This window comes from Melospiza georgiana, chromosome 4, assembly GCF_028018845.1.
Source record: "Melospiza georgiana isolate bMelGeo1 chromosome 4, bMelGeo1.pri, whole genome shotgun sequence".
NCBI classification, from domain to species: domain Eukaryota; kingdom Metazoa; phylum Chordata; class Aves; order Passeriformes; family Passerellidae; genus Melospiza; species Melospiza georgiana.
In genome coordinates, this window is record NC_080433.1 from 34,494,102 (window position 1) to 34,518,167 (window position 24,066).

The 24,066-nt window shown below is 38.0% G+C and overlaps 1 protein-coding gene across 4 annotated transcripts in view; it reads right to left on the bottom strand.

Moving 5' to 3' along the window:
• Positions 1-726: 726 nt before the first annotated feature.
• CNOT4 (CCR4-NOT transcription complex subunit 4) overlaps positions 727-24,066 on the bottom strand; it is a 76,550-nt gene continuing 53,210 nt past the window's right edge. Inside the window, exons 8-13 of one of the 4 annotated variants that reach the window (XM_058023365.1) lie at positions 23,434-23,589; positions 20,834-20,891; positions 20,128-20,377; positions 17,794-18,291; positions 2,924-3,136; positions 727-2,138 (exon numbers count right to left, since the gene is read on the bottom strand). In XM_058023365.1, coding sequence (XP_057879348.1) covers positions 1,837-2,138; positions 2,924-3,136; positions 17,794-18,291; positions 20,128-20,377; positions 20,834-20,891; positions 23,434-23,589 — 1,477 coding nt within the window. In that variant the 3' untranslated portion in view covers positions 727-1,836. The remainder of the gene's footprint in view (positions 2,139-2,923; positions 3,137-17,793; positions 18,292-20,127; positions 20,378-20,833; positions 20,892-23,433; positions 23,590-24,066) is intronic. The other 3 variants (XM_058023366.1, XM_058023367.1, XM_058023368.1) reach the window with 3 other exon arrangements.

The window sequence follows — 24,066 nt, forward strand, 5'->3', positions numbered from 1 at the left end:
CTGACAGGCCAGTTCCTCACCCCACCCCATCCCCATTTAGGGTTCATCAATGGAAATTCCCTTCCTTGCCCCTGCCAGCAGCCAACACTTTCAGAAGGCGGCCAGCCTGAACTGTGCAGCTCACATCAGGTGAGAGATCCTTCTGCACAGGCACCTTTAGAATTTCAGGCTCTCTGCTGCCACCCTCCTAAGCTACATCAAACAGCAGCCCAACCACAAGGTTACAGGTTTTAAGTATGTCTGCTCCCAAGAATAAAAGCTTACTGGAGGCCTTCTGTCCTTTAAGAGCTCTTCATCCCCTGTTGTGCAGTGACATATTTTAAACTTTTATGCAAGGCTGTTGACGAACACAGGGAACTGTAACAAATTATCTGCCATATCGTCAGGCATATTATTGTATGCTATCCATCCCAAGTGCCATGGCATTTAATTCAGAAAATACAAACAAGATTTTCATGCTTCAGATTTAAAATGATAGCACCAATAACAGAGATTGACTCCTCGAGCTACTGCCATGAGTAAAGACAACAGAATCCCTTTAAAAGATTTAAAGTGTTATGCTTTTTCCACCCTTCCATACAGAAGTTACCAAACCAAGCAGTATTTCCAATGATAAAGTAGTTCTGGTTTAGATAAGAAAACCCCAAACATGCAATGGCATACACTTTTTACCAGATGCAGTAATTAAAAATCCAAGGTTAAAAAAATCAGAAAGCAAACATGAAGTCATCATCAAGTTTTCTGTTTTATTTAAGATTTTAGTTTTAATTCTGAAGAAAGAGGTACATTTCCTTGGTTTTAGTTTTAGCGTCAGGTTATAACCATGTTTATTTATCTGTTTCTTTTTTCCTGTCTTTTCAATACTGCACAAACGTCCAGAAACTACAGGGTTAAGTAAAAGCTGCAGGCAGAGGAGGTCAGAGGTTGCTCCTGATGGTGATCATGTGGCCCCAATGCAGTGCTATCCCAGAGTGCCCAAATCAGGTGAATCTTTTAAAAAAAAAAAAAAAGAGAGACTGACAGAGGAGACAGAAAGACTGAAGTAAATATCACTCGTGTTTCAGCTGCTTATAATTATATTACGTATATGCTAGGTATTAAATCTGTGAATACTTTTAAAACATTAAAGTTTACTTGAAATCTAAAGCCAAAATTAAAGAAAAATCTTATTCTCCCCTCTTTAAACCACTCTAGCAACATGCCAGTTACTCATAGCTATAAGTGTTTTGTCTTTCAACACACTTCATGTCAAACTCTGACTGATGCAATAAAATCCCCTGCTCAAAAAAAAAAAAAAACCAACAAAAAACAACCAACCCCAACATAGCAATTTCCCTGTGTAGTGCCACACTGAATGCAAAATAAATGCTGGGCCACTGCTTGCCCCACATGTTCAGTAACTTCATTTAAATTAAATACCATTTTTATGTTCTTGCATTTGATTCTGCATTGCACTTTTTCCCCTACTGCAGATTGACACTTTTCCACTAGGCAGAAATACTCATGTGCAAAAGACGTAAGACAGTAATATTCTCCTGAAGCATTGAGACTGCATTTTGATTTCTCTCTCTTTTTTTTTTTTTTCTTAGAATGGTTAGAAAGTATTTCAAACAGCGTATTTCAAACACTGTTTCTGCAGAAACTTAACAAAAAGAATGGTCATGACCCTGTGATGGCATTGCATTTGGGGGGGAAGTTTGATCAGGAACTGGATTCTTCAGAAAGAAAGATATGACAAGGAACAGTAGGTGGGCGTGGGGAGGAGTCAGGGTGGGACACTTCCTGCATTTCTAACGTTTTGGGTCTTATTTTTCTTTTTTTCTTCTTCTTCCTTTCCTAATGACGATCCAGCGCTGAGCTCTGTAGTAGATCTGTGGGGGTTTTACTGGGGGGTCTGAAGGCTGTCTGAAAGCCTGGAGGTGGGGAATGGAAGCTGGTGGGGTTTGAAGGAGGAGAGTAGGGATTCCAACTGGCTCTGTGCAGAGGGATCTGTGTGCCGAAGGGGTTACTGTGGTGCGTCTGTGATGGCGCTGCACTGGGGCCGTCCACCTCTGTGAGGGCCTGAAGAGATTTTAGCCAATGTGGAGGATTGTCATCTTGAAGAGTGTCTAAACTGTTTCCTGTGGAGGCTGGGATACCTAAGAAAAGAAGAAAAAAACAGGGGTACAGGCAAGTCAGAGGAGAAGCGACAAACTGACCATGAAGGAGGTCAATTTAACCTAGCAAAAAGCAACAATGAAAAAACATGATTAGTTTGTACAGAAAATGCATTTTACATTATTATGCATAATTATTCTGCCCAAAAAACATTTAACATTAAATCGAGATAGGAGAGAGTTCACCCTCAGAGCACTTCTGCATAAAACACATTTTCCTATCAAACATTCTGCTCAAGAACTGCCTCCTTGTCAACATAACCTCACCACACTAAGCTGCCAGTACACTTATGCTTCACCTTTTACTCTGCCTACTTGACTCATGCTTCAGCCTCTCTAACAGAGAGACACAACCAGACAGCCTTATAAAAGAGAGCTTTATAAACAAGTGGAGTATGTCCCTTTTTAAATAACCAAGTCCAGTGATTGCCTCTAGTGCCTCAGGACCAGCGACGCACATACCGGACATGCCATCCAGCAGAAGGGACACCTTATAGATTGACCCTATAGGAAAGCACTGCTCCACCTGACTGCCTGCAAAGGTCCTGGGCATGCATTGCAAAGGCCTAAGTGACGCTCTGTTATACCTAGAGGTTCCACAAAAGTTCCTGGACCCTTGAGGTTTTGTGGATGGAAGCTGGAAGAGACCACCGCATACTGACTTTTTCTTTTTTTTTCTTTTTTTTTTTTTCCAGATGTAAATCAGTTTGTGCCAAATCCCCATTGGATGGTTTGCCAGTGGAGCTGAAGGAGTGAGAAACGGTTACCTGTGATGATTGCGGGGTCCATCCAGCTGCCAGGGCTGTCCCAATTCAGGCTGTCGGTGGTGGCAGTGTTGGACGTTGGTACACTGTGGTTGGCGTTGGAGGGGGAGGAAGCATTGGGCAGTCCACCAAAGTTGATGTTAATGTTCGGTAGAAGTGCCCTTAGCCCGTCCTGCCATTCCTTCATATTTAAACTCTCTACAGAACTGCTGTTGTCTGGGAGATTTACCAACAAAAAAAAATGAAAGATAAAAAAATAAAAAGCTGAAGTTAGAAACAGATGTCCTTCTTTGGTGGGGTATGGGATTTTGCTTTTACTTTTTAAGCTAATAATTTAATACTTCCCCTGTCCAAAACCTAGGGTCAGTGTTTCCATGATTGATGAATTACTCAGAGGGGCTGGCAGGTTTTAAACAAAGTGTAAGGGAATGGGAGAAAGATATAACTCCTCCCCCAATATGTATTTCCCCATTTTGATTCAGAGACTCGAATAACCAAGGACACAGTGGCTCTCCCTCTATTATTTACAGGGGAAAATCTACCAGGTACTTGATGAGAATAGCTGCTGCAATTTGGCTGCTTTATTGATGGGCAGCAGGCTCAAAAGGGTGATGTGCACCAAAATGAAGAAAGGCTAGGTAGGGCTTTGGAATAGAAATGGAACCAGGGAGGCTGAGGAAAATCACAGATGTCTTTTGTTTTGCTATAGCTTGCGCATTCACAGCCCTAGAGATGTTCTTCTGAAGAAAATGGTAATGAAGTTGGAGGGAGTGAATTTTCCTCTTGCAGTTGAAGAACAGTAGTGAAAATTCTTTAAAGATCTTTCAGAATAATTTCTGACACAGCAGTATCCTCAAAACTTTGGTAACAAGCAAACCAGCCAGACACCAAAGCAGTCAAGTCTCAACTACTTGCCTCAACATTTCAAGACATATTGTAAAGGACAACAGAATAATGTGGCTACAGCAAATGATCCCTCAACACAAAAATAACACCATGCTATCTAGAACAAACTATCTGGTTCTGTGATCCATCTCTCGTTTTGAGTATCTCAAACAGGACAAACCAGACATGAGCACTCCAGTATTTATCATCTCATACAGGAAGTCATACTTCATTAGCTTGTGGTCAGTTTTATTTGGAAAGGAAGAGTTAGGCAGTATGTTGGCACATGCTTGTCTTTTTGACAAATATCTAGAACACAACCTTTCCCCCCCCCCCCAAACATCTCTGCCTGTCCTGATTGAGGAAAGGACCTTGATCTCAATCAGAATTGTTATAAAGAGATACTTTCCTAATACTGATAACTTCATCATCAGCAGAACAGATTTAAGTCTTCCTGGAAAATCAGAGGCCATCACTAACTCAACCTTATTTTGGAGAGTAAAGAAAGCAGTCTCAATTGCTATCAAAACCTGCCCTGGCAGTTTTTGTAAAGCTGAATGTTCAGAAAAAAGTGGTGTCCTGGGCAATCACCTTTTAGTAACGAGAGGGGGAGAAAAAAATCCCCAAAACCAAACAAGAAAACTACTTGAAATCCTGTCATTTCACAGCTCCTCCTTTTTCCTTTGGAACACTATTGCACAGAATAAATGCTTTTAAAGAATTAAGTGCCACATGTTTTTCATCAAAACCTACAATCCTGAGATTAAAAATAATAAATCAAAGTTTTAGAAAGTATTAGTAGAAAATGTCCTCAAGAGATATGGTTCACAATCCTCTAGAACACCCATAAGCCCATTTGAGACAAGTTCTAAATTAACCTTTTGGAACAAAGGTAGCCAGCTCACAATTACAGAAATAACTACAACAATTCTGCATTGTACACCATTAGTTTCCACTTTTTTTCCTCATTGCTGCTTCAAAAATCTTGTGCAAAGAAATAGCTCTGTTTAATTATTTACTTCTACTGCAATGCAAAAAGCACACAAAAATGCTTACTACACAAGCAAGCATACTCATCTCAACACCTGTGAGCTGGGGATCTGCAAGGGTCTCAGTCACCAACATGCCTCAAAGCTCTTGTGCAAGAAAATGAACCCGTGGTAAACTACCTGCAACATGTCATCGAGGAAGACTAAGACAAAGTCTGCAGGATGTTACAAGGATCAGGATAGGAAAATTCATGTCATAGGGCATTAGGTCTCCTCGGGCTAAGAAAATATGTATGTTTTTGTCATGTTATCTCCATGTAAAAAAGACACAATACAGCACACAAAAGGGTCAAGAAAGCCAGCAAGTGTTTAGATACAAGACTCTCATGAAATGGAAAAGGCTGGCCCTTTCTGGTGAGGAAACACTGCTGTCTGAGGCAGGCATAGTGCACCACTGCTTGGTACCCTCTCTAACACAAAACAACAGGAAATAATAAATTGAGGAAGACCGTTCTTTACCTCAACTGTTTGAACAAAATCTACTTGGATTCAAAGAAGTCAAGAGATGAAAGGCCTAAAAGGATTCAGTACCTACCAAAATGGTGTTGTTTGCTATCTATGAGAGAGTCAGTTTGATAAAATCTTGTGCTCCTAGGTATACAAGTGACAAAATAGAGAATTACAAAAAATTTATTGTCTTTCCCAAACAGGTGTGTTGCAGGTTAGGACAAAAACATTGGCACCTGACACAAAAAACCCAAGCACCTCTTTGCTGAATTATGGCATGTTTTAAACAGCCTAAGTGAAAATGCAAATCCACCCCAGAGACGGGAAATTACTACTACCAACTGAACGAAAACCATTTCTTCAGAAATCATTACTCATCCATCAGCTGGTTTGTTCTTCCTGTTAAATATGTCTATGCTTCATAAGGAAGCTAGGACCACAGTTAAAAATGAGAAAAAGCTAGTTCTCAGTTAATACAGATGTAATTAAAAGGGCATTTGCATATTGTCTTTCCCTACTTCTAAAGTTAACTGGTTGGAAGAAGTAATTTTCTGACTATTAGCAGACTTTACAGCTGGACACTACAATCTAGGGGTGTGAACAACCTAGGGGTGTGAGAACCAATACAACAGTTTCCCTCTCGAGTAAAAATGCTGTCTCCTTCCATAGGCTAATCTAAAAAGGCTTAAAGCAGCATGCCCACTGATAGTGGGAAGACACAGAAGAAAAAGTAAAACCCAGATGACTGCAAAGAAAGTGTTTTATAAACTAAGATAAATATGAGATTCCTCCCCTCATGCCCTTTGTCTCCCAAAATAGAGAATAACCTGATGAAGCATCACTGAAAGCAGAACTATTTACATGAAAAACATTCTCAAACACACAGCCTGCACTCTGGTCTTCCCTCAATGTACATTTCATAATCCCGTCTGGTCCAGTGGAAACTTGTGTTTACAGGGGTGAACAGATCTACACGTCCAGCACTGAAATTTTCCTCTGTCTGAGGTGGTATGTTAATGTGAAATAAAAGCACTTGTATGTAAAATTTGCAAAGTCAACCACTGTCTTAGAATGAGAAAAGGAAAGAAAAAAAAGAGCTTCATCACAAATGTAACTTGTCCATCCAATCTAAATAAAAGAACATTTGAAATTAACTTAAGAAAAATAATACATTCTGAGAAGCCTGAACATTAATTTGTATAAAACTAGTCACTTAATGAATTTCTAAATAAAATCATTGCCCCCTTATCACATCCTACCAGACAGTCAAGCAGTTTTACCTCATTTTCTACCTGCAATGCCTTAGCACTCCTCCTTCAAATCAGCCAAAGCTGTGTGTATTTGGGGGAGAGGCCATGAAGAGGATTAATGGCCAAGCCAGAATACTGCTCTCTTGCACATAATCAGTACTTCTGAAGATGTGTGCACAAGCGTCTGCTGCACTGATAAAGGCTGTTCTGTGAACTCCAAAATTCTGACAATGACACTGCAATGAAGACCCAAAGGTGTTTCTAATTTGGCTGTGCCATTTTGGTGACACTGACACACTCAATCTTTTATATTGATGGGATAGCACAACTGCCAGCTTTCTTAGTGTGAGACAAGCCCACTAAAATGAGTATTCCACAGTGACTAGATAATTTCAAATCATTGTCCCAATTTTGATACAAGCCTATGGTAAAATCCAAAGCAAAATTCACCCAGTACATGCTTAAGTAAATAACGACCAATAGGAAAAATCACAAGACTGTTACATTACAGGTAAAGCAAGAGCATTTCTTTGGTCTACATAACTTGCATTCCAAGCCATTACAAAAGCCTATTTTCATGCTAATTGAGTAAAAACATTAAATACCTTCACTCCATGTTCTAAATATTCTAGTCCCACTGATAAGCAAACACTGCTGCCAATCTTGGTTGCAATTATTTATTTTCAAAGAACCCATCAGTATGTCATATGTGCGACCAAGACACACAGTGTGTCAGCTATAGAAAAGAGTCAAATAAGTAAAATAAAATCAGAGGAAATCATCATATGAGAGAAAAATAATACCAGACTGCAAAGAATGGCAACAAAAGAAGCAAAGAGACTACCAAGGTGTATTCAGTAACAGAATAGCTATTTAAACAACCTGCCTGTAAAAAGGACCTTGGGAAATCTTCAAAGATGCTGTACAACAAATTTTGAAGCCAAAGAAAAATGAGAGAAAAAAAAAATCAGGAAGAACTACCAGGAGTTCACCAAGAGTCTTTCAACTCAATTAGAAACAAATGGGGCCACCAGAGACATACCCTTTCAAGTGACATCTCTGATCCCAGTCTCTGCCTTGTGCTACCATGTTCAGAGACTGTAAGTGCTTTCCCCAAAACAGCCTATTGCCCTATTCTGAGAAGTGATTGGGGCTTCTCTATTTTGATCTCAAAATAACTTTTCACTGTATTTCTGTTTTGAAAGAGTTGTCCAGTACTTCCCTTTGAGGGGGGGAGAGAAAGACAGGACAATTTGTCACATCCAAAAAAAATTATGACCATGACATTACATAAAGTCAAAAGCATTTCATTCAAAGGTTGTATATTTAAACATCTAAAAAACAGTTATTATATGAACTATATCTGTTTCACTTCAGTATGAGTAATAAGCTTGTTTGCTCATGAAATTGTTTAAATCACAAATAAAATCCCATTTAAACATCTGTGACCTAAAGGATTTCTCTCTCAGCTTCATTGACTCTCTATGACTCCTAGAAATCCTACAATGCATAAACCAAAAAATGAAGTTTCATCCATTCACAGAGACTTAAGAATGTTACTGGCAGATTAGAGAAGAGGGAAACTGTCCACATTTAAACAGCAGTGCTGCCCATCAGGAATAGAAATAGCCACTTCATCACATTAGAGAGACATCAAGAGAGAGGAGCACTAGAAGGTAAAGCTGTTTGCAGTGAACCTTTAAAAGCCTCACAAACATTGTCTACACATGAAACAGATCGACAATTCACAAACCCCAGATTTTTAAGAGTCAGTTCACAGTGTGAATGTCAAGTGAAAGTCTTGCAGTCATGAGCTCTAAGAGCCGGGGAAACAAAAGAGCACATGTACATACAATTTATGTACGTACACACACCTACAAAATTGGCCTTGGTAGACAAGAGACACCAGACTACCCTCAGCTTTAAAATGCTGCAAATAAAGCACATTTTACCTCCATTCCATATTGATTTCCATGGTTATAGCAATTCCACTCAATTTAAAAGACAGTCACATAAACAGAAGAACACTATTTTTCAATGTCAAATAAATCCAACTGCAACTTAACTTGCGAGTTAGCCAAACTATCAAGTAGAATAGACTAATTCTAAAGTATACACTTAAAGGGGGAAAATAAGATTTTCTAAATGATTTTTGATGATGATCTGACAGTACAACGCTTTATCTTTCTGTGACTACGTAAATGTTATGAGTCAGAAAATGTCATTTATTTTCAGAAGAAATTCCTTCTACAACATTAATATGAGGGCAGTAAGAAGACTCATATTTGCTTGCATGTACAGTGTCAGAATTTTATTAGGCTTGAGAAAAGCTGTGTTACATCAAGTATTCTGGGGAGTTCTTCTGATTGACTTACACTTACCACAGCTCAAGAGATCAAACCATAATTATAGCAGCCAGCAACCCAATTTCCATCTATAAGCAAATTTTAAATTGAGATTCCAAGTTGCTTTAAAAAACGTGACTGACTTCCTAGAAAATGTTTCCAGAGCATCCCACATTTTTTATTACTCACTCCATAAGAAAACAGGTTTGGTGCTGATCATCTTTAATATTACCATAAATCTAAACTAAGTGCACAAAGATTTAAGATATTGAAACAAATGAAATAGATACTTGAATCCTACACACAGAACAGTTTGATTAAAAAGCTCAGAAAGCATGTAATTCCATTCATCTGGGAAATAAAGTTCATTTTAACCTAAACTGCTTCCTCTCACATCATGCATCAGAGTTCAATCTCACCAGGTTACCCTGTTTGTCAATAGAACAAACTTTGACTTCAAAAGAAAAGCCCACGTCTACAAATATACTTGTGGGTACACAGATAGATACATGCATAAATAAAACCAAAATATCTGAAATTTGTCCTATGGGCAATACAGTAACTAGAAACTGCAAAGAAAAAAGTGAGATCTTCAAAGCTATAGTAACAATTACCAAGAGCCTGTCGTGTTACAGAGATTCTGGATCCCAGGAATATCCAACCAATCAACCAACCCTCCAACTTCAGACTGTGAGACAAGCAGTAGCACAATGACAGCATACTCTGGCAAATGATAAACTCATTTCTAATCTTCCCACATCTGCAAACAATTAAGGCTGATATGCATTTGTAAATTATTTCAATAATTCTGTGGGAAAATTAGATAAACTGCAAGAAAACCAAGTTTTCACCTTCCATGACATGAAATTCATTCTGATTACTAGATGCTGTCTTTTAATAGAAGTGACCTATTTTTTAAATAGGTTTTTTAAAATAATTCCTCTGAGGACAAGATGAAGTTCAAGCGAGGCTGTGTAGAAGAAACCAAGAGATGGCAAGGGATGGGAAAAAAAATTTTTTTGCCCTCAAATGTGATTTGGCAGTACTGGGAGGAGAAACACTATTTGCAAAGCTGCTCTTTCAGTTGCTATTCCTTCAGGATTAATTTATGCTCCTCCCCCAATACAATTTAAAAAAAGACTATATTAGCTCTCTCAGTTGTTTTTCAAGCTGAAGTACTTAGAAAAAGTTTATGCAGAAAGCCTTAGAATTATTTGTACTTTTTGCTGAAATGTATCATTACTGGTATTTTGTTAAATAGACCAAGAAAGAGCCAAAGTTTCAGGTCCATGCCAAGGCACAGCCTTTTGTTAGACACTGAGGTGGCAATGCCAAGTGCACTCACTTTCCAGTCTTTAAAAGGAAAATGCCATGTTTTTAACATCACTAAGACAGCTGCACCTTTTAACTCATGCCAGGGACCTAATGCATATTTTGAAGTGGCTTCAGAAAAGCATCTAAGAGAACACAGCATCCCAAGGCTAAGCATCTGCCTGCAGGAGGAAAGAGACACATAAGACAACAGAACTGCCTCTTACACTACTGCAGAGCCATCCCAATATCTTATCAGTTACCTGTGAAAGGAAACAGCCTTTCTATGTTTTGGTGAACCAGCCCTAAAGAGGTTCTATTAACAATAAATGCAGTCTTCCATCCCTAAGACCCAGGCAAAAGCCAACATCTAGTGTAGGTGAAGCTCTTTTGGTGACACTACTACAGACAAAAACAGTAATGAAATTTGATGTGAAAAAACTCCTGTCTGCTTGTTTCTCCCTGTTTCTGGAAAGTTACCAAAAAAGCTGACAGGACTTAACAGTCCAGAATGCAGACTGAGTCAGCTACTCAGGCCACCTATTTCAGCCAACCCCATGTTTATTTCAAATGTAGTAGAGTTAATGTGATTAGTCACTCCTCTGATACATTGCAGCAAAAGTGGAGATTTCTTTTCCACTTTTTTCTTTGTCACATACATATTCTTCCAAAATAAAATTACACACTTAAAAATAGGCATCTTGCTACCAAAAAAAAAAAAAAAAAAAAAAGCAGGATGCCTGTCTTTCACCGTCATGCTTAAAATCTTGAAATCAAAGATTTAAAAAAAATTGTAAGACCTTAAAGCCAAGCTAGAGATGAAGACAGATATTTATGTATCAAGCCTTATTTGAAACAGTATCACCTATATAATCACAGGAAAAAAAATTCAACAGGATTTAGGAAACAGTTGCAGTATTAGCACTGAAAAGGCACTGGAAGGAAGGGTGGGTGGGCAAGATGAGATTTTGGAACAGATGGAGAAATAGCAACACTTAAAGGACAGGTGCTGTGGATGAAGTTCTCTCAGAGACCATGAGAAGATTATATCAAGGAAGCCAGGCCTTTGTAGTCAATTTAGGAAGTGAATGAGAGTTAAGGGACAAGACACCAGAGCTAAGAAAAGGAATAGCCACAGCGGATTTCAATCTTGACACTGATTTAATATTTTGGAAATTAATCTGAAATCCCACTTCCATTTTATTTAGGTTAAACCTGGATGTATAAGAAAAAAATGTTAAACTCCTCCAGATAAACAAAAATGAGCAAGCCAAAAGTTTAATTTCAAAACGGATTGATTCCATATTGCACTGAACACTTCTTCACCAGTGAAACAGAAAATAAGTTATGATGGGAAATAAAAGGAGAATGAATTTCAAGGTGGGGATACACACAGATACAAAGCATCTCCTGAAGAGGAAGGATGGAGGACTAAGGACCTCCATGGGAAAAAAAGGGTGCTGTGAGCAAAATGACTGATGAGAAGAACAAAATGTTCAATAGCGAAGGCTGTACTAACAGTCCTCTTTGTTGAGGAAACCAGGATATACAAGAATCAGTAGAAGCAATAATGTAAATAGCTGAGGGCTGTTTACAGAAGGCATTTTTCATTTTACAACTTCAAAGCAGTTTCAAATGAGGAGTGACCCTATTATCAGGGCAACAGATCTACTTCTGAGAGCAGCTGCTCTGCACTCTGGAAAAGAGGTAAGCCTTTGGAAATGTCACATGTGGCACCTATACAACTATTAGATGTATCAGCTAAAATGCTCATCAAATTTCCTATTTTCAATATTTACCCCTAATCAAAAAGACTTCAGGCAGGCATAGATATAGCCAGAGGGCACAGAAAAGATGACATTCAGCTGCCATGCGTTCTGTCCAGCTGCTGTTGGAAAGCCAAAGACCAAGGAAGAACACCAAGTGAGCAAGTGGTCTTCTTAAAAAGATTAGGACAGAAAAATAATTTACTAATGTCTCTCTTACTGTTAAGAGTAAGGAAACCAGTACTTAAAACAGGCATTAAGGCTTTCATACACTGTCAGGTCAAGAGGAAGAGTACAGGAAAATGTTTTACCATGGCATCCATAAAGGGATGTGAGGCGCCACTGTTTAAGTCACATTCTTGTTGCTAGGGTATGGGATCAAATGCCTTTTTTACACAGCACTTGGAGAATTTTTACAGCATGCTGAATTTGACAGTCATACCACATAGCCCAAACCCTCTCTTGAAGAGGCACAGTAGCAGAACACACCCAAAACCCTGTACCAAATCATTATCCTGAGACCACAGGAAAATGTCAGTTCCTATGCCACAAATTCTCTGTTTCCATCCAAGACTGTATAAAACAAGGCTTGGAGTATGCATCTGTTTGTTTTCACAAAACAGAAACAACCCAAGGAGAGGAGACAAAAAAACAAAGACCAAATAAAAAAAATGTCTCTCAAATGGAAATGCAATTATGTTATGGGAAAATAGCAAGTCAGACAAGGAATCTTAGTACTAAAGGATAAACATGTTAACCTTTATTCTGATATGTCACCTTTTTCATGCTGTAAATAGTCTTTAAGTAATATGACCACAGCCAACATATAGGGATCTTCCCTTGTTTTACTAAAATCTTGTCTAAAAGGTAGCATTAGGCAAGAAAGGATTTGATGTCCAAGACAAATTCAATGGCTGGAGAGCATAGAGGCCAGAAAATTTAAAGCAGCAGAAGATGCAACACCATAAATAGGTCAGAAATGGAAGAGCTCAGTACTTTAGGTGGGAAGATGCTGGACCTTCTTAATAAAACCATCATTGCTTTGTCCTCTCTGCTACCAGCTACTGCTTCCCAAAAACCTAAATGCAGCCATGATATGAAGATGTGCATGCTAATCTGTGTCTGGATAAGGAATGCAACACCACTACCACAGACACTGCTGGGGGACACCCAAAATTATTAGAGTTTCCTACTCATTTATTAAGTCTCATCTTTAAATATACATAACACCAATCAATAAGGATATACATATTCAACAGATATAAGCCATAACATCAAAACTAAAAGGTCTTGGGAAAATTTTGATTCTTCATTATATTCTGTTACACAGGCTTATTACATTCAACCCCCATGTTCTGAAATATCCTATGGCAGCTCCTGTATCAGTCAGCTGCACAGTTAAAATATCTTGATGAACTTTTTACAATAGCTATCTTCAATGACAATAAATAAAATATTTTTTCCCATCCTAAATAAGGTTAAATTCTTTATGCTTCATATCTGTCTGTGTCCACTTGACTCTTTCCTCTATTTAGATTTTTAATATATGGTATACATAAATTGTCTCTGTCTAACAAGCATTTGGAGAAAGCTTTGAGACATAATATTTAGGCTGCCCCGTGCAGAGTCAGAAATTGGACTTGATGATCCTGGTGGGTCCCTTCCAACTCAGGGGCTTCAATGATTTTTTTGGGAAGAATATACACAGGAGTGTAGGTGTAGGAGTAGTCTTGGAAGAGGCCAAACTACCTCATTATTCTGGTCTACATAGAGCTTACAATTAAGTTTCACATTCAGGGTAATTATGAAATTACAAAATGAAGTAATAGCCAGTGTTTTAAAATGTCAAGTACTTCATCTTGCAGAGAACTGATGGGGAATGTGGACTAACCATTTTCAACTTTTTCCTAATCCTTTTAACTCTGTGAGTTTGTAACTGTACTTCTATGTAACTATGTAACTGTACTTCTATGTACTTCTATGTAAAATCAATGAGTACCAACCACTCAGTAAATTCAAGAAATAAAATCATACATTTAAATTTATAAATTAATATGTATACATCTCATTTTGTACACATATGTCCCAAAAGACACTGTTAATCTGCATCCTACCTTATTCTATGATCCCATATTATACCTATTATTTTTGAACAGACCACCAGGCAGTAGGGTAGCAAAGATGATAGTGTACTAGCTATCAAATGACAAAGAGTTTCCTGTTATCCTATAGTAAAATAAAAATAAAGGCACACACACACCCACACTGCTGCCAGTAAATCAATCTTTCCCTTGGCATTATCTGCAGAACAAAGCATAGCTGCTGGCCAATGCTCTCAGGATGGCTTGCATACAATCTAGGGTAAGATTGCTTGCAGCAAGAATCACAGTGTCCATGAAGAAGTCACTGGACTCTTCTCCTGAAGCACAGTTACACATTTATAATTTCATAGTAAACCATCTAATCCATCCCACTCCAGAGAACAGCAATAAGCTTAAATTGTCCCTGAAAATGACAAGATGAAACATCTGCTACAGTTTGAAAAATGATACAGAGGGAAGAAAAAAAAAGTTACTCTGGGAATCAATCAATCAAAAAGTTCACTTAAATATGGGTTGGGGACAAATGTATGCCTGATGAGCATGACATATTTCAAATACATGCATAGTAATTCTATGAAGTCAATCATGTGTCATTTCACTGGAAACCACCGAATTAGTTAATAATTAACTACTGCCTCTAAGAAATAAGCAACCAAATTCCATACAGAAATTATTTTTAAGTGAGAGCTTAATTAAAAAAAAAACAAAAAAACACGTAGGTAGTGCCTGTGTTCCTCCATTTCAATTGGGTACATCACAGAACAGACCTGCCTGAAGCTGTGAGTTTATGAATACAGCACAGCTGAAATAAACAAAAGGCAGTTTCAGCAAATTACATTTAACATGTCACACAGGAGCATTTCAAATTCATGTGAATAATAACGTCTAAAGTACAAACAGCAGCAGTTTACAAGATACCATTTTCTTAATTCAAGCTTCCATACCACAAATACACCTAGTGAAACCAACTCAAATTCAGAAAGCCTAGAAAATACTACACTAACATGTGAATTTATAGAAGTTATTAGATCTGCTTGTTTTGACATAAATAAAAAGCTTCAAAAGGGTTGATTAAATAGAGCAAGCAGATACAGACTCATGTGCCCATTCCTATACCCCCCTTTTTTTTTTTTTACCAGTAACTGGTCCAGTATTAACTACTTTAGGAATTTATAATCCTGTAAAAACCTGTGATCAAAGACGTTAAGAAACATGTGGCTTTTACAGCAGTAGAGGGTCTCTGCTACAAGACAGAATGCAAAGTTTCCCCTACACTTGGTTTCTTTTCCTGTTATATCTGAACCAGTCAAGCAGGTTACATTGACTAAAACATCCTAATATGGACTAACTAAAGAACCAAGAGAAAGGAGCTTCAGGTCCACTACAACTGTTCCATACTGCTAAACAGCTCTTACGATATGCACTGCCTTTCTAGCAGGTCAGCTAGGGTATGATAAAGTCTTATACACAGGAGTTCTCTGTACTTGGACACAACTTTCTTTCCCTGACCCCACCAGATAGATGTATCTGTAAATTAAACGAGGAAACTAGGAAAATTCAGTAATTAAATACTTGCTACTGACAGATTAAAAACAAAGAACAGGAATTATTTTTTTCAAACAGAAAATAGAGATTCATTGAGAGACCTGTACTCTAGATGTAGATTAAAAAAAACAAAACAAAACAAAACTGGAAACTATCAAGTCAGCACACAAGAAAAGAGCTATGAGGTCATCTCCTGACTTGCAAATTATTTGTACTTCTGAAGCAGTTAGAGCGCTAAAATAAATATAAATAATATAAGCTCATAACCCAGCAAGCTAAACCAGAACTGAGACTTCAGCTGATTTCTGGCAGCAGGAAAAGGAGTAATCCATCCTTGTGCAAAATATCCTTTTTTCAAGATACATCAATGCTGACGTGTATCAGCTGAGAAGTGTTTGCGCTGCAGCAACAGCTATCTAATTGTCAGCCAATCAACTAACAATATTTTCTATAACAACAGATTAAAACCAACACAAAGAACTTTCCATGGTTACCACAGCACATGTTTATTGTGGTTTTAGCACGATATTTGCCAAAAACATTTTTGGATTAATTGGTTGTAGCAGTTGCGTACAAAAAAAGGACATACTTAAATATCAATTCTGCTACCTTAAAACATATGGGGGAAGCACATGGCCTGGGCTGTGCATCAACCAGTACCATACAACGTGCTTTTCAGAAGCTGAAAAAAAGATCTACAAGTCTCCTACAAACACAGGAAGTTCCACCTTCAAACCACTAACTAAAATTAAAATAATGCAATACTTTTGCAAACCTGAAATCAAGCTGAACAGATCTTTTTCAACACTAAAGGATTTTTCTGGTCCCCCAGATTATAAAATAGTCTTGTTACTGTCTTCTCAAAGTAACAGTCTTTACAACTGACTGGTAGTGTTGAGAAGTGATGTCCTGTTGTTTTTCTGAAAGTTGTACGTAATTTAGGGGAAAGGGAGCAACAGTGCAGCTATGGATGCTGTACTTTGTTACTCCATGCCAGAAACAACTTCTTTTTTTGTGCAACCAATATCAGTCGTTTAAGGCTTAAAACTTTGCTATTGCCAGTGTAAAGAGTTTTGAATTACCTGCCCTAGCAGTATAGACCATGTTCATACTTGAATCAGCCTAAAGACCCTTCAACAGTACAGCAGCTGCAAAAAGCCTTCAAAGAGGACAAAGTACAGCAAAGTAACTTCTTGCACTAGAGCACAAAAAAACCCACTAACTTCTTCCTAGGTCACTTTCTTATAGTAAAGCTAGTACTTCTAAAACCCATGAAAAGAAAATAATACTGGCAACATCTCCAGGGCAAGTTTTCTCCACCTCAAGGCTACAAAGAGCTAACAGAGACTTTCTACCTGCAGTGCATTATTCATGTAATACAATTTTTTCCCTTGTTACAAGAAAAGAATTTGTTTGGGACAAGCTAAATTGGAAGTATGGAAGAACTTCAAACCCCAGAAGTAAATTTTTAATCAAGACAATTATTGTTACAATTAGCTCCTTAGTTGTTATGTTTGATGCAAGAGCCTATTAATCCACTCAGGGCAGCCTAAACTGCCCTGACTTCACATTTACTTTTCTCCAACATCAAGGGCCTCAGAATCAGGATGAATCCTCTTACACACATTGCAAGCACCCATTCAGTGAAGATTAGCATAATATTAAGGCCATCTGAAGTACAGAAATGAACAGCACTAAATGTTTTACTGAGCAGCCACTCAGTTATGTGCAACAGGGAATGACCCAGCCAAGACATCTGCCACAAATTACCATCATTACAACTTTTTGCACTACTTTAAGAACTCTGGTCAACACCTGCAGGCCAACATGAAAGTCACAATGCACTTCCAGGGCCTACTCTTAAGTAAAGCCAGTCTGGCAGGACTGAAGAACCAAAATACCAATCTGCTTTGGCACAAAATTAAGCGGGCACATAATACTCCACCTTCCTTATAAAGCTCAACATTTACAAGGCTAAATATCCAGTAAGTTTTTTTTTTTTAATACAAAGGACCTATTTAAAACAATATTCCTCCCTCTGTTCATAACCTAGTACAACAGTCAAGAGATAACAGTCTACTGCTTGTTGCTGGCTATTTCCTTTTCCTGTTCTGACTCAGAGAAGCTGAGAGCATGAATTAAGTCATATTCACCATTGTCCCTATTCACCTACCTGATATAGGGATCCCTCCCAGACCTGTGCTGTGTTGTGGTGGGAGATTCAAGTCCAAGAAATTACTATTTGAGGTGGGATTTGCTGTGTGGTTCAAGTGCATGATGCTATTGCGTGGGAAGGCCATCCAAGGATAGCGAGCTGCTTGGCCTGGAAAACTGAAGGAGTTGTAAACTGCTCGATGCTGTTGAAACTGTGGAAACCTCTGTGGCATGACTGGAAAGGTGCTACTGAGAGAGTTGGCATTTGTGGGTGCAGCAGGATGCAGGAATCCAGAACCTGGCCCTTTGGCAGTTGTAGTGTGTGGGGTAGGGTTCTGAAGAGATGTGGGTGAAAGGGAAGGTTGGTCTTGGACTGACAGTTCCTTCTCAATCAGGTCTGCTAAGGCTTTGCGGGTGATGTCAAAGGGATCAAACCCTAAGTCGTCCTCTTGCTGTTTGGAGGAACCAAACCCAAAAGCTGCTTGCCAGTCTGTGGAGGAGGATACTGGTATAGTTTCTGTTGGAGAAGAAAGGAACAGGATTTAGAAAAAGAATTAGAAATAATTTTTCCATATAAAAGCTTCAGCCTGTGTATCTGACTGTGGTCTTTTATCTTCCATATAATACTACTTTATATGTCCCCCAAAGATACCTTATTCATCAGCTTAGAATGCCATATTCAGATCAAACTGTCATAGATTTCTACTAAAGGTGAAGTGCTAGAAGTAGTAAATAACACTTTTACTGCACAGCTGCTCTGTTAAAAAACCATGGGAAAACCTTACCCAGAAAGTATTTTCAAGAATAGTCCCAAGCAGAAAGAGACCAATGACCACTTGCTTAGAACCTTCTATACCCCATACTACTTCATGGAAGTGTGAACAAGCAGAGCATAATAAATAAGGTCTTTACTCAGTTCAATATTTTGCTTTCACCAGTAATGCTGTGCAAAAAAGATAAGCAGGATGTTCCCCCTCAAAAGGAAGAACCTCAGAGCAAAAACAAAACCAAAACCAACAAACAAAACCCACAAAAAATCCCCTACTGTCTATCGTTATGAAGAGAAACAAGTCAAATTTTTGAGGAGATGATAAAATAAAAAAAGGGAACTGCATTACAAGATACTGTTAAATATTTTGAGGCAGTGTTGCAATAAGTTATCAGAATTTGTCCTCATTTTCAGTTACTACTTCTTTTCATGATGGCGTAAAGTTTGCTATGCAGATTCAGTGAATTCTGGTCTATCTTTGCAATATTTTTGCTCAAAATTGTGGTCAAGCAATGTGCTAAGTACAGGGTAGCATCACTTGCAACATTAACTCCCTCTGCTGGTAAGGACCTGGTGTGCTGCTCCAAGAAGGTTCAGCATCCTCTCAGAGAAGAAATCAACAGTTCTATTTTCACTCTAAAATCTGTGATAAAGAGTTGCTAAACCAACAAGAACTTGTCCTTTGCATTCTTATTTAAACCACAACCATACACTTTATATTAAGTATGATCTCTACTACCTGGAAATTCTCTCACTGCTACTTAATCCTCACAAAATTGGTACATCAAGTGCCTTAGCAGAAAGGAATTTCCTTGGTAATAAATATTGTTTACAAACAGAATTATGATATCCAGGAGCAAGATAAACATCAAAAGATGACTAATCACTAAGTAAACTAACTATTTAATATTATTTACATTCAATTTTTTACTCATATTGTTTCATTTCATTTCGTAACACTTCTCTCAGAGTTATCTGTGAGCTCTTCAATACTGTTAACTATTCCCAAGACTATATAACTACAACTAAAACAACGTTTTGTGCATATGACAAGGTATTTCATAGGAGAGTACCTGAAAAATACAGGTATCTGATGAAATTAAACATAACCTGTCTGAATTTATAGAATCTCACCTCAAAGAAAAAGATGAGACACCTTCAGATAACTATGTAGAATACTAAGAAAATTCTACACAACAGCTTTTGATATTAGAATTACAGATTATCACATCAAAATATATTGATACCATGTATTTTCCCCACTCTCAATAAAAATCTGTAACACTAAACATTAAAGCATGCATGTCACATCCTATGCATGTTGCTAAGAAAAACTAAAGTAAGCAGTCTGATAATTTAGCCATGCAGCTTGAAAGCTCTGCAAAATTTAAGAAGAAATCCTTAGGTAACTGCAATTCATCTGCAGTTAAGTGACAAATTTAACCATTTGTAAGGGGGGAAAACACAGTCTAGAACAAGTCCTAGAGTTTCAGGTTCTACAGGTTTAAGCTCTGCACAACTCTGTACGAGTTTTAAGCAACTGCAAAAGCAAGCAGCACGCAGCCATGTAAGCTGTGGATGTACCTGATGTGAAGAGGCTCTGTGGTTCTGGTGCTGTGGGCCAGTCACTCGAAGTCTGTGGAGAGCTGGGGAATGGAGGAAGCCCACTGGGGATGGGGTTAGGGTGCCGGAAGTTGTCAGAGAAGAGTGACTGTGATTCTGTTACAGCCCCTTCAAAAGGAGACCGTGCACTGTGATTAGATGAACTGATGGGTATAACTGGATTGGGTTTTGTTAAACCAGGTGGTGGTGAAGGTGTGTCACTGTTTGTTATCTACAAGCAAGAGAGAAAGAGAAAAATTAGAACATGAGTTGATATATAAAAATATTCTTCATTAACTCAGACAAAAAGTTTCCTTAAAACTCCTGGCCACAATTAGGTTTGCTAATATATACCTCAGCACAAGGTCAAACAAAAAAAATCAACTTATCAACAGCATTTTTAAATTTTGTTTAAAATCATCACAAAATAAACTAGAGTGGAAAAAGACCTCTAAATTCATTGAGTCCATACTATGACTAAACACCTTGTCAACTAGATCACGGCACTAAGTGCCACATCTGTCTTTTCTTAAACACCTCCAGAGACAGAGACTCCATCACCTCCTGGGACAGCCTATTCCAATGGCCAATTATGAGACACTTCAGAGAACACATGCTCCTCCAACTGGCAAGTTGCATTGAGTCCTCAAACCCACTTACTTTCAGAGCACTTATCTTTGTGTCTTACCTGCTGAGAGCTGTCACCATTTCCTATACTGAGGGAATCTGAAGGTTTATCGATAGGGCTGCAAAAGTGGGAGGGAAAAAGACAGTAAGAGACTCAAGTATTTAACATGAAAAATAAACATTTGCTTTTGTAGTGGAAGAAAAGCCTTAGAATTATAACAAAAATTAAAAAGCAGGGATCAAAAAGGTAAAAAGTGCACTTATTTTTTATGAGACTGCTTTTTTAATCATAAGCATTCCAATAACTTATCATATACTGTAATACTTCTTTTCACCACTCTCCATTCTGCTTGTTGACTGCCTTAAAGAACAAAATTAAAGTTTTGAACATGTTCATAGCAGCTCTATGCCATACAAAACCCTACAAGTCTATATGATGACAGTATTTTGTAACAGTCAGTTCCATCTATGATACTACTGTAAAGAAACTGGAAAAGATCTATTTTCCAAACACACAAGTTTTCAGTTTCCATAGAAATCTGAAATAAATCTGGGACAGATAAAACATTAAATTAACAATTTAGTCTTGGTGGCAAGTTAAGCTTTCCGTCAGCCTTTAAGACTGAGGTCTGAGATGACAGAAGGGAAAAAAACATAACAAAAACCTGCCAAAAATAAGGATAATACAAGATAGAGCAGAAAACCACCTCAGAAAGCCATTCACTGCAAATTATTGTGACTTGGCTGAAATGGCACATCTCAGGATTCAAGATTCTTACAGGCATCTGTGAGTTGCCTCAATAAATCTCAATACCGCACTAATGAAATGGTGTTAGTGCTTTGCAACTTCAAGCTACTCTCATTTTCATCCACCCATGAGAAAAGATGCACAAGCATCAGGTTCCACAGGCTAATACAAAGATTCTACAAACAAGCATCAGAAGTAAGAACATGAATTTCAGCTCCACTAAGAGGCCAGAACATGATACAAGTCAAATTACAGTCATGATGTTGAAAAATATATGGAACAATTTCTTTTAACTGGGTGCAGACTTCAGATTCTAGATACACCTTGTTTTCAAACAGCCTTTGGTGCTGCTAACTTTAATTACTGCATACAGCCTTACAGTAAGGTCAACTATTTGTAAGATTTCTTCCACTTGTAATTTTTCCCCTCACACCAAAATGAGTAATTGAAACTCAGCAGAATTCTCCACTCTAAAAGACACTGTGTAAGAGTAATCATCAATACCTTTTTTTGTGAAAAAAGACAACTGATTGAGTCAGTATCTCAAACAGATAAATTAAGCTGAAATACTTATGACTATAAAGGAAAAATCACTGCACTACTCCAGTGAAGATTTACAAATCCTCTCTGCTTAGTGATTCAACAGCATGAATAAAGCTCTTGCAATTGAAACACACTGCATTTGGTTAGTAATTTCTAAATTCCTATAGCACAGAAATCTGCTGTAGACTCTTCATTACACAATCAATTCTGACTGAAGAGCTGATATTCCAGTCAAATTCCTTTCCTACAGTGCTAACATTCACCATACTGCAGTTTAAAAAGCTATGAGTAAGACAACTTTTACTGACAATCTAAATGATGAAAATGTCTATTATACTTGAACCTGCCTAAGGAGCTTTTATTTGCAAGACAGACTTCTTGTCCTCAGGAATGAATAAGGCTCATTATCTATTGACTACAATATTTTTATTTACATTAAATACATTATTTTCAGAAAAAAAAAATAATCGCACATCACTGCTGAGATGCAATTCCCAGGCTCTCTGATTGTTCCTCAAGGGGACTGCTATTTAGCCTAACAAGAAGGTACCACTTCCAACAACGCTCTCCATTTTAATGCATTGGTTCAATATTGATTTAAAATGAAGACTGGCTACCTAATCAGCAGCACCACTGCTTGAAATATTAGGGTTTACCTTGCTTTTTTCCCATCCAACCTCTGAATGAGCCTAATGTTTATTACCTAAAGGGGTCCATAAAAAACAAACCAGCATGACTACAGACTAGGACTGTAACTGCTAGTGATGCATAAGGTGGAAGAGGACACCAGTTCTACTCAAGAAGGGCATAAAAAAAAAAAAAAAGTTGGCTGGCAATACGAGATGATTGTAAACAGATGAATTACTTCCTCTACACAAAGAAGCCTCAGTTCAACCTGCTGCCCTATTGTCCCTCTGAGTGCTAAGTGGGGAACCCTCTCCTCTGTGTTGTGTTTCTGGAACACATCACTGTAAGGAAATTAGATATTTTAGCCCTAACATTTAACTTCCCTCTACTGAAGCTTTTCCAAGTGACAAACCTCCTGATGTACAGCAAATGGCATATTATTTTTGTGGAAGCTTCGGTATGGAAAAAAAGAAAGGACTCAGCTCTGACTGAGACTGTGCAGCTGTATAAGCTGATGATCCCCTCAGCCATTACCTGTACTGTCACTAACTTCATGTTAGGGTTCTCCTGCACAGTGTGCCAATCAGACTTTTTAACACGGGCTACACTAAGCCCAGCTTTTTGTGACCTGATCAGGATTTGTATCCAGCTCTCCAACCAGAGAGACTGAAGAATCATTCCCTCCACACCAATCAGTGAGAGAGAAAGCAAGCTGTCTGAAGTACAAAAGGCAGCACAATTACCCGAAATCTGAGTCTGCACCATCTGGAGTCATGTGTTCTGGGTCTGTGCCATTTTCTAATATAGGAGGCGTTTTCCTGTGTTCCATTGTTAAACCGTTGGCCGATTTACTTGAACTCTGTAATGATGGCCAGGCATCTTTGTTATTACTGTTGGGTCTGGAAAAAGGCAAGAGTAAAATAAAAAAAAAATAGAAGAGTTCAAGTTATGAAGAAAGTGTTTTAAAAATTGTAAACACTGGGGAAATAAATCTTTGTGCCAGACAATCCGTAAGAATAGATTTATCTGGATATTATTTTTCAGATTTTAAAAGGTGATGACATAAAAAATTAGTGGGATAGGGTAGAGAGAAAACCAGAGGGAATTCTGTTTTCTTTCCTGAATAGATAGCTGCTTTGCCAATCCCAAAGTCCAAACTTGCCCGTTTGAGGAACAGGGAAAAAATGTAAATAAAAATGAAAAATGCCATCAATAGTTCAAGTGTCCAGACCTCTGTATACCTCATTCAGAATTACTTGCTTTAGCCCATAACTATTTTTAAGTTCTGTAAGTCATGAGCTAAGTCATACTTTTTTTTAATATGTTTTATATTCCAGGTCCTATCACGCCTGGCCATAACAGATGAAGTTTTATGT